Here is a 15,854-nt window from a genome sequence, read left to right as displayed (position 1 = left end):
GTGGGACTTAAATTCCGCAATAAATAACTTGCTTTTAAATCATAACCATGTGTATTGTTTAAATGTAAGCGAATAATGTTCTGTTCAACTGTTTGCTATTTCCACTGACTGGTACCTACAGAACATGTGTAAGAGGTGATGCTTCACTACAGCTCCTTGTATGTTTTTTTAAAAAGCGTGATTTTCTCCAGATGTATAGGGTGCAACGTTTGCTGCACTATTGTCACCAAATCAGCTGCTCTGCCCATGACTGCAATGTGGAATGGCTTGTTTGCCTATGGGGGATGTTTCATGTGAGTGGATGCTGCATATAGTTTGAATGAAGCATGCTGTAGATGCGAGGGGTTTGGTAATTGAGACGATGGTAATAGTTTTTATCGTTGTTGAAGGTAGATTGCTTTTTGGGGCAAATAGAAACAAACTGGAACCATTCTTGCTAGAGGTGTACCGAAATTTGGTGTTTTCGGTATTTTGCCAATGGAGAAAAAGGTGCCGATAATGGCGCCGAAAACATATGCGATTTTATAGCAATTTTGCCACGATTTTACTGTGATTATGGTGTGTTTTTCATAGATCATGTGACTCAAAAATGTAACACGGGTGCGTTATTGATGCATTCTTACTGCGTTTTCAATGCATTTCAACGGGGTGTGGTTTTTTTTTTTATTTTATTTTTTTACAAGAAATGCAGGAAGCAAGATTTTTAACTCCACAATGGAAGTGCAATGGACCAGTGTGAAGACATGCATAGAATTTTAGGGGATGTGTTTTTCTTGAGCTTTTCTTGCACTAACGGTGCTGATAATGGCTGACAATACATTTATTGATCTTTAAAAAGTCAAATCTAATTATGACCCCTAATTGGTTGTTGTTGACAATAGCCCTGTTTTACCTTAGTTGTAGATCAGCCTTGATAGTATCTTGTGTGTTCATTTTGTTTTGTTTTTTTCTTACAGAATTCTTCTTTGACTTGGAGAATGACCTTCCTGATGAGCTAATCCCCAATGGAGATTTGAACCTCTTGGGCACAGGTGGAGGGCTAGGACAAGATGCAGCTTCCCAGAACAAGCAGCTGTCCGATCTCCTTCGTGGAGGAAATCCAGGACTGGGCGCTGGCATGGGAAGAGGAGGTTCAGGTAGCCCTGTGCAGCAAAGCATGGGAGGCCAGGGCCAACAAGGCAGCCCAGGCCTCGGCAACTTGGGCGGCCTCAACAAGAGCCCACTCAACCAGGGACTATCTGGCACCCCACCCTCTGGATTAAATAAACCAGCTACTGGTACGCCTGGTCAATCTGTACCTACTTCCCAGTCGCAAAAGCAAGTCGGCATGGTGGCAGGCAGCCCGGCTGCTCCACAAGCCTCTGCGGGAATCTGCATCAACTCTAACTTCAACCAAGGGCACCAAGCACTGATGAATAACAATTCTGGGCATGCACTAATGAGCCAAGCCCAGCCTGCACAGGGACAAGTCCTGAATGGCTCACTGGGACCTGGAAACAGAGGTCGGGGTGCAAGTCTACAGTACAATACTTCTACTTTACAGTCCACCCCAGGTAGCGTTCTTGCAGAAACATTGACACAAGGGACAACTTCAATGCCACCCCACACAGGCATGACCACTGCCCAGACCGGACCCATGACAAAGGTATGTGCTGGTTTACCATGGCTTTGTATACTTGGCTTACTTTTACAGTGCACATCTACAATTGGAATCTCCAGTGTAATAAAAATGTCATTGTTTCATAAGCTATTTTGCTTTAACAAATTCTTTCAGTTTTTTGGTAGTTTAAATTTTTGGATCTGCTTGGATGCCATCATACAGGCTCACCTCTGGTTTCTTTTTCGCATGCACTCTGGTGAGATCTTGCACACCTTGTAAAACAGTGAATATATTTAACCTTTCCTGCAGACTGTGTTGACATGCTGCAGATTTTGCTTTTCCATGGCAACCTTCAGGTATTTGACACTTTAGATGGGTTAAATAACGTTACCCCGCTGCATGCTGTGGTACCTTCTAGTGGCTCGTATGTCCTGCGGTGATGTACGGGCCGGCAGTTATTATACACACCAAAGGATATTGACTACCTGTAGCTGCTAGCAACAAGCAGATTGGTGGTGTTTTAGAAAGGAGGCCTCTGGATATATTGTCACTACTTTTACATGGTGTAACCCTGTAGATACTTATTTATCAGTCTATGCATTAGATTTAGCATTGAAAGGACCAGTACATCTAATGATGGTTATTTTATGGGCGGAGTCTGGTGGGTTAAGTCAGCCGCTGGTTTTCATTTGCAGTGAAATTTCACTGCCATATTACAGACTCTGTTCCTGTCTAGAATGGAAGTTTGGATGTTTCTGGCCAACTTTGTGTTCCAGTTTTTCTAGTTGCATTTCATATCTTCTTAAAAAAAAAAACATCCAGTGCAGAAAGTGGGAAACCCTCGCTATGGGCACAGCTGACTTGTAGACCCATAAAATCAAGTACAAGGATTTTTCCAATCGGGTCCCAGAGAGATCTAAAACTCTGAGGTGGTTTAACCACTTAAGCCCCGGAAGATTTTACCCCCTTCCTGACCAGGGCCTATTTTGCGAATCGGCACTGCGTGACTTTATCGGACAATTGCGCGGTCATGCGACGCTGTACCTAAATGGATTTTATGTCCTTTTTTTTCCCACAAACAGAGCTTTCTTTTGGTGGTATTTGATCACCTGTGCGATTTTTTTTTTTTTTTTTCTTGATCATGCACTATATACAAAAAAAAGAGCGTCAATTTTGCAAAAATAACAATATTTTTCATATTTTTTTATATGAAATTCCCCAAAAAAAATGTAAAATTTTTTTAACATTTTCGGACAATTTGTTTTATGCTACATATCTTTGGTAAAAAAAATTGCAAAAAGCGTATTTTGATTGGTTTGCGCAAAAGTTATCGTGTTTACTAACAAAGATTTGTCATTTTTTGTTGTTTTTTTTTTACGCGTAATGGCGGCGATCTGCGATTTTTCTTTTTGCGGTACTGCGACATTTCGGCGGACAGATCGGACCCTTGACTGACATTTTTGACACTTTTGGGGTTACCAGTGACATTTCTACAGTCACACATATGCTATACATATGCACTGTTACTGTAAAATTACACTGGCAGGGAAGGGGTTAACTTTTTTTGTGAGGTAGGGGTGGTGTGTGTCCCTAGGGGCGTGATTCTAAATGTGATTGGCTGTGGCTTGAGGTGTAGGAACAGTGATCAACGGTCCTACATAGTAGAACCTTATGATCATTGTTTCTACACAGGGGAGAATGACAGGTGGCTTGTTTACATTAGCCGCCTGCCTTTCTCCCTCTGCACCGACGATGGCCAAGTGACCGGCGGACATCGGGTCCGGGGGTGCGCGCTCGCTCCCTAGACCCTCACAGGCTAGCGACATAGTACTACGTCGCTCAGCCTGTGAGGGGCTGACCGCTGACGTAAATAGTCGTGCGGCGGTCGGCAAGTGGTTAAAGCCGGCACCACAACACAAAGTTGACAGGGGAATCCCTCCTGCCGTGCCATTTTTTGTTGTTCTTGTGTGGGGCGGGGAAGCCATCCCTGCCGTGAGAAGACAGTGATTATTAGGGGTGCACCAATACCATTTTTTTTTTTTTTTTAACCGCAGAGTACTGATTAATTACTTTCAGGTCAAATACTTACTGATACCTTTGCGGTGCAATTTGAGCTCTTGCAAATTAAATGGGCTCAAATTGCACTGCAAAGAATCGCATGGACTTTTAACAGGAATGCGGTGACATTCCTGTCCAAATCGCATGCAGTTTCCCACACTGCTCCTGTGTGCACCCAGACTGAGGTTACTATGAGAAGCCTAGGTTCACACAGGAGCTGTGCGGGGAAACTGGATGCGATTTGGATAGGAATCACGTGATTCTTTGCCGTGTGTTTGAGCCCATTTTGAGCTCAAATCGCACCGCAAAGGTATTGGTTTTGGGTATCGGAGCATTTACACAAGTACTCGTGCAAATTCTTGGACCGGCACCGATGTCTGTGCATCCCTAGTGATTATTGCTAGCAGCTATATGGTCAGCTAGAGAAATCGCATGCAAGATCCGTCAGGCTGGTTATTATTATATGGGATTTATTTAGCGCTGACAGTTTACACAGCGCTTTACAACTTGAGGGTAGACAGTACAACTACAATACACTTTAATTCAAGAGGGATCAGAGGGCCCTGCTTGTTAGAGCTTATAATCTAAGAGGGGGGAGGGTCAAGAGATACAAGAGGGTAATAACTGTGGTTGTACCCAAGTTGATCGATCAACATGGTACATTCTGCCTGTCCATATATGGCTGGACTAACTCTTCAGAATCCACCACAATGAGATTAGCATTGAGTGGAGACTGATCCTTTAGGCTCAGTTTGCATATTTGCGGATCGGATGCATTTTGAACCACATCCGGTTCGCATAACCTGTGAACCAGACTAGCTTTCAATGGAGCCAGTTCACATGTGTTCTGGTTGCGCTGCAAATTAGAAAAAGGTTCTATGCGTTTTTCAGTGCAATTTAAGTGTGAAATTCGCATCTGAATCGTTGAATGGAAACCGCACCAGACTCTGCACAGAAATTGGCCCCACATATATGTGAACCAGCCCTAATATTCTGGATAATGCAGAGAAGGAAGTGTCTACAAGATGGGATTACAGAGAACTGCAAGATCGTCACTGCTGGAGAGAGATTGGAAGTCAATAAATGATTCAACATTAACCTTTATATGACTCTATATGGATTTGATATGTTGCTTTTTTCCCAGTATATGTAGGTTTTGCTCGTTTGATTTTGCACGTTGCATCCTGTCGCCTTGATTGATTTCGCTGGTAGCCAATGGCAACAGATTTGTACTTTTTCCCTAAAATATTAGCCGCTGTATAGATTTGAGGCTGTCTTTAGGAAATTGTTGCAGAGTTCCCTGCCTCCTCGCTGTATTCGTGTGGTTTCTTGTCTTGGTTGCTAGAGCTGCGTTTGCTTTGAAGTGGTTGCTCTGTGTGTGTTTGCCATTTAGTAACTGTGATATGTTTTGTACTGCTAAATGGTGTTTTTTTTTTTTTTTGTTTCATTTTGTGAAGCAGACTATTTACCACGCTTTACTTGTGTAATCTGCCCCGATGTGTCTCTTAAAATTACTAAAAAGCACAGAGCTGCCATATTTGTATACAGTAAGTGAAGACATTTGTGATGCCATGTTTTACTGAACCAAGGAGATTTGATAACTGGATAAACAAAACTTACCCATACCAATTAGTCAAATGTAGACTGGCAACTCTTTTCCCTTTTTAAAAGCCCTTTTGGGCTGCAAAATTGCACCATGCACACAGCCATTCATTTTCAAGGGCACCTAAAGAAACACATCCGTGTTGGAGTGCGACACAATGTGCTGTAACTACCATGCCTTGCAGTGCACTGCATTACAGCAAATCCTGCATTGGTAGTCTGTTCAAATAGGCTACTTTAACCACTTTACCACCGGAGGATTTTGCTGTCTTACGTCTGGGCCACTTTTTGCGATTCGGCACTGTGCGACTTTAACTGACAATTGCGCGGTCATGCAACTCCACACCCAAACAAAATTTATGCCTTTTTTTTCCCACAAATAGAGCTTTCTTTTGGTGGTATTTGATCACCTGTGCGATTTTTACTTTTTGCGCTATAAACAAAAAAGAGCGACAATTTTGAAAAAATAGCAATATTTTTCACATTTTTTTTATATGAAATTCCCCCCCCCCCCCCCCCCCCAAAATATAAAAATCAAAAATTTTTTATCATTTTAGGCCAATTTGTTTTCTGCTACATATTTTTGGTAAAAAAAATCGCAATAAGCGTATTTTGATTGGTTTGCGCAAAAGTTATTGCGTTTACTAACTAAGGGAAAGATTTCTGTCGTTTTTGGTGTTTTTTTTTTTTTTTTAACGAGTAATGGCGGCGATCTGAGATTTTTTTTTTTTTTTTTTTTTGTGGGACTGCGACGTTGCGGCGGACAGATCGGACCCTTGACTGACATTTTTGACACTTTTGAGGGTACCAGTGACATTACTGCAGTAATCAGAGCTGTTACTGTAAAAATGACACTGGCAGGCAAGGGGTTAATTTTATTGGAGAGGGAGGGGTTAATGTATGCCTGGTGCTTACTGACGTGTGTGGGGGGAGGGGGGGGGAGGGGACTATGTGACACAAGGACAGATCGCAGGTCCAGCTATGCTGAATCCTGCAATCTGTCACTGTCTGTCACTAGGAGATCTGCCCGCTTTGTTTACACAAGCGGGCGGATCTCCAAACTCGATTCCCCGACGATCGGGGAAGAGCAGCGGCGATCGCAGCTGCTCCTCCCCTGGCCCGACTCCCGCTGTGACTGAATACAGAAAGGGGTCACCAGACGTTATCGAGCCACTTTGCCGCAGTAGAGCTCTAGTGAGCAGTGCGGAAGTGGTTAATGCATATCGGGTATGAATGGATCCTAACACATTTAAAAAAAAAAAAAAAATCATTCGGTATGCTTGTTACAGGGAACTTTAAGAATGGAGACATGAGAGGTAATATTGCTGACTTTCAGTGCCGGTTCACACATATGCGAGTTACTGCCCTGGAACAAGCATGGAACAAGCATCAAGTAAAAATTCGGCATACTTGTTGACATCTGTGCAGTGTGCACTGATCGGCGGCTTTGAACTCGCGCCAAAGTAGTGCGATTTCAAACCCACATTCTATGTGAACCGGGGCTTATTAAGAGCAGCCCTAGTGAATCAGGTATGTCTGGTTCTAGGACAGAAAGAGGATTCTTTGGGAAATGTCATATACTTTCAGCAAACAGAAGGAAGCATTTTTCTATTCTCTCCTTCCCCGGCGCTCATTCACTACGGCCATTTTACTGGTATAAGTGGCTAGTCCCAAAGTAAGGAAGACAGACAAGCTGTGTGATGTTATATAGAAGCCTTTTTACACTGTGTAATAAAAAAAAATTATATATATATATATATATATATATATATATATATTCATTCTCAAAAAAAATTTAAGGAACACTTTTTTTTAAATTAAGTCAGTTAAACTTCTGGAATATTGATCTGGTCAGTTGGATAGCAGAGGGAGTTGGTAATCAGTTTCATCTGCTTTGGTGTTTACAACCACCCGCCGCTTGTCAGCGGGGAAGCCAATGCAGCAGGCAGGCGGCTCTGATTGGCGCCTGACACCCGCGATCGTTCCCCGCTGAGAGAACGGTCAGCTGTTGTAAACACAACTGACCGTTCTTCTCCCTGAAATGATCATAGAGCCCCTGTGATCCTTCTATATAGGAACACAGGTCTCTATGGTAGTTTCACAAGCCACGCCCCCCCACAGTTAGAATCACTCCCCTAGGCTTACATTTAACCCCTTGATCACCCACGATGTTAACCCCTTCCCTGCCAGTGTCAATATTACAGTAAAACTGCATGTTTTTAGCACGTATTACTGTAGTAATGTCACTGGTCCCCCCCCAAAGTGTCAAATGTCAGTTAGGGGTCCGATTTGTCCACCGCAATGTCGCAGTCCCGCAAAAAATCAGATTGCCACCATTACTAGTTTAAAAAAAACAAAGTGACAAATCTTTCACGTAGTTAGTAGACGCAATAACTTTTGCGCAAACCAACCAAAATTTGCTTATTGCAATTTTGGTAAAAAAAAAAAAAAAAAGATATGTAGAAGAAAACAAATTGGCCTAATATGTTAAAAAAATTAGAATTTTTAAAAAAAAAATTCTCAGAATTGTCACCCTTTTGTGTATAGCTCAAAAAATAAAAAATCGCAGAGGTGATAAAATACCACCAAAAGAAAGCTCTATTTGTGGGGGGGGGGGGGGGGGGGAAGGACGTAAATTCTGTTTAGGTACAGCGTCGCGCGACCGCGCAATTGTCAAAGTCACGCAGTGCCAAGTTGAAAAAAGTGGCCTGGTCATTAAGGGGGCAAATCCTTCTGGTCTTAAAGTGGTTAACAGGTGCACTAGATGGGCAACAATGTGACGACCTCCAAAACAGGAATGGTTTTACAGGTGGAGGACACTGCCATTTTTTTTTTTTTTTTTCTCCCTACTCATCTTTTCTTACTGTTTACTAGTTTTGCAATTGGCTAGGGTCAGTGTGACTACTGGTAACATGAGGGGATACCTGAACCCTATAGAGGTTGCACAGGCAGTCCAACTCCTCCAGGATGGCACATCAATACGTGCCATTGCCAGGTAGTTTGCTGTGTCTCAAGAACATGGAGGAGATTCCAGGAGACACAGTTACTCTAGGAGAGCTGGACAGGGCCGTAGGCGGTCCTTAACCTATCAGCAGGACCGGTATCTGCTCCTTTGTCCAAGGAGGAACAGGATGAGCACTGCCAGAGCCCTACAAAATGACCTCCAGCAGGCCACTGGTGTGAATGTCTCTAATAAAACAATCAGAAACAGACTTCATGAGGGTGGCCTGAGGGACAGACCACCTCTAGCGCAACATTATGTGGACTGTGACATCGTTCAGCATGATCGGTTTGGTGGTGGGTCAGTGATGGTCTGGGGAGGCATATCCATGGAGGGACACACAGACCTCTACAGGCTAGGCAATGGCACCCCGACTGCCATTAGGTATCAGGATGAAATCCTTGGACCCATTGTCAGACCCTATGCTGGTGCCTTGGGTCCTGGGTTCCTCCTGGTGCACGACCATGTCTGGCCTCATGTGGCGAGAGTATGCAGCCAGTTACTGGAGGATGAAGGAATTGATACCATTGAATGGCCCCCACACTCGCCTGACCTAAATCCAATAGAACACTCCTGGGTCATTCTGTTTTGGTCCATCAGACACCGCCAGGTTGCACCTCAGTCTGTTCAGGAGCTCAGTGATGCCCTGGTCTAAATCTAGGAGGAAATACCCCAGGACAACATCTGTCGTGCCATTAGGAGCATGGCCCAATGTTGTCAGGCATGCATACAAGCACATGAGGGCCATACAAACTACCATTTTGAGTCGCTGAAATGGAATTTCAGAAAAATGGACTAGCCTGCTGCATCATTTATTTCTTTTCATTTTGATTTCCGGGATGTCTTTGAATTCAGCCCTCTGTAGGTTGATGATTTTAATTTCCATCAAAGGATGTGGCCTCCTTTCATTCCTAACATATTACCCAGTCCATATGAAACTTAAGTTTTATAGACAAGCATGTAACATGAAATCCTAGTTTGTAGGCATTAAAAACTGTTCAGCAAAGACCACTATGGTTTTTTACAGGTGCCGATATTGTGTACATCACTGTCCCTTGCTACCCAGATGCAGCACGTCGCTGCTTACACTACTTCTGGCAGCCGAGCGGGTAAGCGGGGCAGGTGGTGAAAGATAATGTAACTTCTCTGCTTGTCCGTGGCTGCAGCTCTGTCAAGATCAGCCTTCGGGCCCTGCTCTACGGGCGGAACAGCGGTGATGCGAGGCGGGCTTTGAGAGATATCATCTCTCTGCTGCCCGCGCACCGCTGACAGAGATTGGCAGAGACTGCAGCGAGCGCCGCGCGGGGACAATGGGGGAGGAGGTCTGACCGAAACCAATTATTTGAAAAATTTGAATATCGACCCCCGATAATCGGCTGCTCAGATAATCCGTCGACCCCCACATATTACCATCATTTCTAAAGCACAGCTATTCTTAGTATTTTTTTTTTTTCTTTAAATATCTTTGCTTCCCTCTCCTGTTTTTTAAGAAAAAAAAAATAAAAATTCCACTACTTATCCCCTCCACCTTCCTGTTGCTGATGTTCTTCACTTCCATGCATAGGGTGGGAAGGGTTAAAAAAAAAAAAAAAGAAAAATAAACACTGTAGGAGCGATTGGTTACCTGCCTGATCACTTTGCTAATATAGCCTACGGCCTTAAAAGAAATGCAGGCTGCTATTGTGGCCATTGTTTTGTTTACATGCTGATACTGCCACTGAAGTAGTTAGAGAAACTCTTTTATATATATATATACAGTGCCTTGCAAAAGTATTCGGCACCCTTGAACTTTTCTAACTTTTGCCACATTTCAGGCTTCAAACATAAAGATATAAAACTGTCATTTTTTGTAAAGAATCAACAAGTGGGACACAATCATGAAGTGGAACGAAATTGATTGGATATTTCAAACTTTTTTAACAAATAAAAAAACTGAAAAATTGGGCGTGCAAAATAATTCAGCCCTCTTAAGTTAATACTTTGTAGCGCCACCTTTTGCTGCGATTACAGCTGTAAGTCGCTTGGGGTATGTCTCTATCAGTTTTGCACATCGAGAGACTGAAATGTTTGCCCATTCCTCCTTGCAAAACAGCTCGAGCTCAGTGAGGTTGGATGGAGAGCGTTTGTGAATAGCAGTTTTCAGTTCTTTCCACAGATTCTCGATTGGATTCAGGTCTGGACTTTGACTTGGCCATTCTAACACCTGGATATGTTTATTTGTGAACCATTCCATTATAGATTTTGCTTTATGTTTTGGATCATTGTCTTGTTGGAAGACAAATCTCCGTCCCAGTCTAAGGTCTTTTGCAGACTCCATCAGGTTTTCTTCCAGAATGGTCCTGTATTTGGCTCCATCCATCTTCCCATCAATTTTAACCATCTTCCCTGTCCCTGCTGAAGAAAAGCAGGCCCAAACCATGATGCTGCCACCACCATGTTTGACAGTGGGGATGGTGTGTTCAGGGTGATGAGCTGTGTTGCTTTTACGCCAAACATAACGTTTTGCATTGTTGCCAAAAAGTTTGATTTTGGTTTCATCTGACCAGAGCACCTTCTTCCACATGTTTGGTGTGTCTCCCAGGTGGCTTGTGGCAAGCTTTAAACGACACTTTTTATGGATATCTTTAAGAAATGGCTTTCTTCTTGCCACTCTTCCATAAAAGGCCAGATTTGTGCAGTATACGACTGATTGTTGTCCTATGGACAGAGTCTCCCACCTCAGCTGTAGATCTCTGCAGTTCATCCAGAATGATCATGGGCTTCTTGGTTGCATCTCTGATCAGTCTTCTCCTTGTATGAGCTGAAAGTTTAGAGGGACGGCCAGGTCTTCGTAGATTTGCAGTGGTCTGAAACTCCCATTTCAATATTATCGCTTGCACAGTGCTCCTTGGGATGTTTAAAGCTTGGGAAATCTTTTTGTATCCAAATCCGGCTTTAAACTTCTCCACTACAGTATCTCGGACCTACCTGGTGTGCTCCTTGTTCTTCATGATGCTCTCTGCGCTTTAAATGGACCTCTGAGACTATAACAGTGCAGGTGCATTTATACGGAGACTTGATTACTCACAGGTGGATTCTATTTATCATCATTAGTCATTTAGGTCAACATTGGATCATTCAGAGATCCTCACTGAACTTCTGGAGAGAGTTTGCTGCACTGAAAGTAAAGGGGCTGAATAATTTTGCACGCCCAGTTTTTCAGTTTTTTATTTAACAAAGTTTGAAATATCCAATAAATTTCGTTCCACTTCATGATTGTGTCCCACTTGTTGTTGGTTCTTCACGAAAAATTAGTTTTATATCTTTGAAGCCTGAAATGTGGCAAAAGGTCGCAAAGTTCAAGGGGGCCGAATACTTTCGCAAGACACTGTATCTCCTAAACTTGCACAGTTTAGGAGATATTTACATTTCATGCAGCCGATGACATCGGCGCATGTGCTCTGAAGAAACTGCCACCCGTGCCATTTCTTCAGAGCCCTGTGCTGTGACCGGCGGCTCCCACGCATATGCGCGGGAGTGACGTTACGTGGGTCCGGCCTGTAATACAGCCGGAGTCCGCAGACCCGGAAGGAAGATGGGCAAAGATGGATGCGGCCGCCAGCGGGACAACGCGGGCTTCGTTTGCAGGGAAGTGTCACATAATGTGCTAGTAGGCAATGCATACTAGCACGTTATGCATTTACTTTGAAGGGAAGAAAAAAACTAAAAAAGGAAGAGTTTACTTCCTCTTTAAGTACCGTAGTTTGTTGCCATTCCACGAGCGCGCGCGCAGTTTTAAAGTGTTACATGTTAGGTATCTATTTACTCTGCGTAACCTCTTTCACCTTTTACTGAAGAATTGGGGTGTATATAGTTTTTTTTTTTTTTTTTTCAAGGGTTTGTAAAGGTAGGTTTTTAATCTTAATGCATTCTATGTGCATCAGCCTCCCTAATACTTACCTGAGCCCATCTTTATCCAGCGATGTTGCAGGAGTTTCTCAGCTGCCTGGGACTCCTCTCCTCATCGGCTTGAGACAGCACGGCTGTCAGTCAAAGTCAGCCAATCGGGAGAGAGGGGGTGGGGCCGGCTTGTGGCTCTATGTCCGAATAACCACAGGGAGATGTGACTCTGCTCAGTGCCCCCACAGCAAGTGGTTTACTGTGGGGGCACTCAAGAGGAGAGAAGGGCCAGGAGCATCGAACAGGGACCCGAGGAGAGGAGGATCTGGGCTGCTCTGTGCAAAACCACTGCACAGAGCAGGTACGTATAGCATGTTTGTGATGTAAAAAAAAAAAAAGAGGGGAGGCTTACAATCACTTTAATTCATAAGTCTATTTTTTCCAAAATATTGGATTTGTAAAACTGCTGCGCAAATAAAATGTGACCTAAATTGCAACGATCTGAATTTTATTCCCTAGGGTCTCTGCTAAAAAAAAAATAATCTTTTTTATAATGATTTGGAGGTTAGAAGTAATTTTTTAGCAAAAAATATTTAAATTTGCACATAAAGTTCCAGAAAGCCTGGTCAGCAAGTAGTTAATACTGCTTAAAATTGTAAAGGTTTTTTTTTTAACCTTAAAGCAAGGAATGATAAGGTAAATAATGTTTGTTTAGGCTTTAGAACCACTTTAAGAGCTGTGTGCAAAAGTGTGTTCAGGGCACAATGGATCCACCAGTCAAAATGGGGATCAAGTGCTCTATGCACATGGTCTCCAGGATGGTTAAATGAGGCTCCTTTCACACGGGCTTTCCAATCTGGTCCGCCTGTCAGTTTTTCAGGCAGCCCTGATCGGATGCTCTATGCAGCCCTATGGATCAGCAGATGTCGACGGAGACATCTCCGCTGACACCCACTGCTATCCGATCCTGTCTGTTAAATCCGGATGGATGGAAACCCTATTTTCCATCAGTCTGCAGGATCGGATGAAAACGGACAGGAAGACCGTTTTCATCCGATCTCCCATGAAGGAGAGCATGGATCTGACAGCTCCGTCTCTGCAAAGTAAGCGGAGACCGAGCTGTCATCCGCCTGCTCGGCGGATCGATCCCCGCTAAGCAAAACTGAGTGCGTTGGGCGCACTGCCCTTGTGAAAGGGGCCTTATTTTTTTATTTTTCGCCTGGTGATCTGACCAGTAACACACTTCTGTCTTTGGGTGGCTCCACTCAGGACAGAGGAACAGGGAACACCTTTGGACCCCAACATTCTCAGTCTGGGAAGAGGGAAGTTTTCGATACACTAGCAGATTTAGATGGACTTGACCAACAAGTTAACCACTTGCCTTCTGTGCACTTAAACACCCTTCCCATCCAGGCCAATTTTCAGCTTTCAGCGCTGTCACACTTTGAATGACAATTGCGCGGTCATGCTACACTGTACCCATTTGAAATTTTTATCATTTTTTTCACACAAATAGAGCTTTCTTTTAGTGGTATTTAATCATCTCTGGGGTTTTTATTTTTTACAAAAAAAAAGAATAAATACAAAAAATTTTGAAAAAAAATTTTTTTCTTATTTTCTGCGAGTAAATTTTGAAAATAAATTTTTCTCCTTCACTGATGTGCGCTGATGAGGCGGCACTGATGGGCACTGATAGGCTGCACTGATGGGCACTGATAGGCTGCACTGATGGGCACTGATAGGCTGCACTGATAGGCTGCACTGATGGGCACTGATAGGCTTCACTGATGGGCACTGATAGGCTTCACTGATGGGCACTGATAGGCTTCACTGATGGGCACTGATAGGCTGCACTGATGGGCACTGATGAGGAGGTACTAATATGCCGCACTGATGAGCACTGAGAGGCGGCACTGATGAGCACTGCTGGGCACTGACAGGCGGCACTGCTGGGCACTGACAGGCGGCACTGCTGGGCACTGACAGGCGGCACTGCTGGGCACTGACAGGCGGCACTGCTGGGCACTGACAGGCGGCACTGCTGGGCACTGACAGGCGGCACTGCTGGGCACTGGCGGATGGCACTGGACACTGACGGGTGGCACTGCTGGGCACTGGCGGATGGCACTGGACACTGACGGGTGGCACTGCTGAGCGGCACTGATGGGCAGCACCATCAGTGCCCACACTCAGTGCCCATAGTGCTGCCAGTCAGTGCTCATCAGTGCCTAGATGAGCAGGCACTGATGGGCACTGACTAACAGCACTATGGGCACTGATTGTGGGCATTGATGGGGGGCACTGATGGCGGGCACTGATGGGGGGGCACTGTGTGTGTGTTTTTACCTTGTGTAATCAGGGCACTGGTGATCGGTGCCCTGATTACATTCTCTTGTGTCCCCGGCGCTGTGAGGCTCCCCCTCCTTCCTCACACTGCAGGCTCCGTGTGAGGAAGGAGCGCCGGCGATGAGAGATGATCTCATATGTTTACTTATGAGATCATCGCTCATTGGACGGCCCGATCACGTGGTGAATGGCCGCTGTGATTGGCCATTCACCACGATCTGTTGGACACGGCCGACACAGATTTTCCCCGCAGCGCGCTCGCGGGAGCGCGCTGGGGGCGTGTCACTGGGAGGCCGTTTAAAAACGGCCTCCCGAAAATTCGAGTCCGCGCTGCAGCCGTATATAGGCTGTAGCGCGGACGGGGGGTGGTTAAAGCTGAATGCATGCGAACACTTTTCAGTTACATTAAGTTTTTTTCCTTTTGGGATAAAGGTTTTGTGTAAATGAAAGCTGATTTATATGGACCTGTAACTGCCACTGTTGCTGGACAGCTTGGTCTGTTAAAGTTGGAAAAAGAACACACTTTCTGCATCACCTGGTAAAAGGGGAAAAAGCCCTTTGACTGTCTCAACCTTTCTATTTTATGGAAAAGTTTGAGTTTTTATATACTAAATTTTATGTTTTATTCTTCGTTACACACTGTCAAATATTTCAAGCGTTTCTTTAAATTTTGGTGGTTATGACTTGCAGCTAGTGAAAACCCAAAATTCAGTATCTCAGGAAATTAGAATATTGTGAAAGTTCAATATTGTATACTCATGGTGTCATTCCTAATCAGCTAATTAACTCAAAACACATGTAAAGGTTTCCTGAGCCTTTAAATTGTCTCTGTCTGGTTCAGTAGGTTACACAATCATGGAGAAGACTGCTGACTTGACAGTTGTCCAGAAGACAGTCATTGACACCCTGCACATAGAGGGTAAGTCGGAAAAGGTCATTGCTAAAGAAGCTGGCTGTTCAGAGTGCTGTATCCAAGTATTTTAATGAAGAGTTGAGCGGAAGAAAGAGTGGTGCACAAGCAGCAGAGATAACTGCCTTGAGGGTTGTGAAGCAAAGGCCATTCAAGAATTTGGGGGAGATTCACAAGGAGTGGATTATGGTTGGATGTCAGTGCTTCAAGAGCCACCACACACAGATGTATTCAGGACATGGGCTAAAACTGTCGATTCCTTGTGTCAAGTCACTCCTGAACCAGAGACAACATCAGAAGCATCTCACTTGGGCTAAGGAGAAGGACTGGACTGTTGCTCAGTTGTCCAACATCCTCCTTTCGGATGAAAGTAAATTTTGCATTTCATTTAGCAATCAAGTCTGGAGGAAGAGTGGAGAGACACAGAATCCAAGTTGCATGAGGTCCAGTTTGAAGTT

The 15,854-nt window shown here is 44.2% G+C and overlaps 1 protein-coding gene across 2 annotated transcripts in view; it reads left to right on the top strand.

The window, feature by feature from the left end:
* The window catches only part of CREBBP (CREB binding lysine acetyltransferase), a 106,468-nt gene that overhangs the window by 39,209 nt on the left and 51,405 nt on the right, over nt 1–15,854 (top strand). For both annotated transcript variants that reach the window (XM_082260218.1, XM_082260217.1), the window contains exon 2: nt 957–1,645. In XM_082260218.1, coding sequence (XP_082116344.1) covers nt 957–1,645 — 689 coding nt within the window. The remainder of the gene's footprint in view (nt 1–956; nt 1,646–15,854) is intronic.

This window comes from Pelophylax lessonae, assembly GCF_965119305.1.
Source record: "Pelophylax lessonae genome assembly, chromosome: 6".
Lineage (NCBI taxonomy): Eukaryota > Metazoa > Chordata > Amphibia > Anura > Ranidae > Pelophylax > Pelophylax lessonae.
The sequence above is the reverse complement of the archived record's forward strand: the minus strand, read 5'-3'. Positions and strand labels throughout refer to the sequence as shown.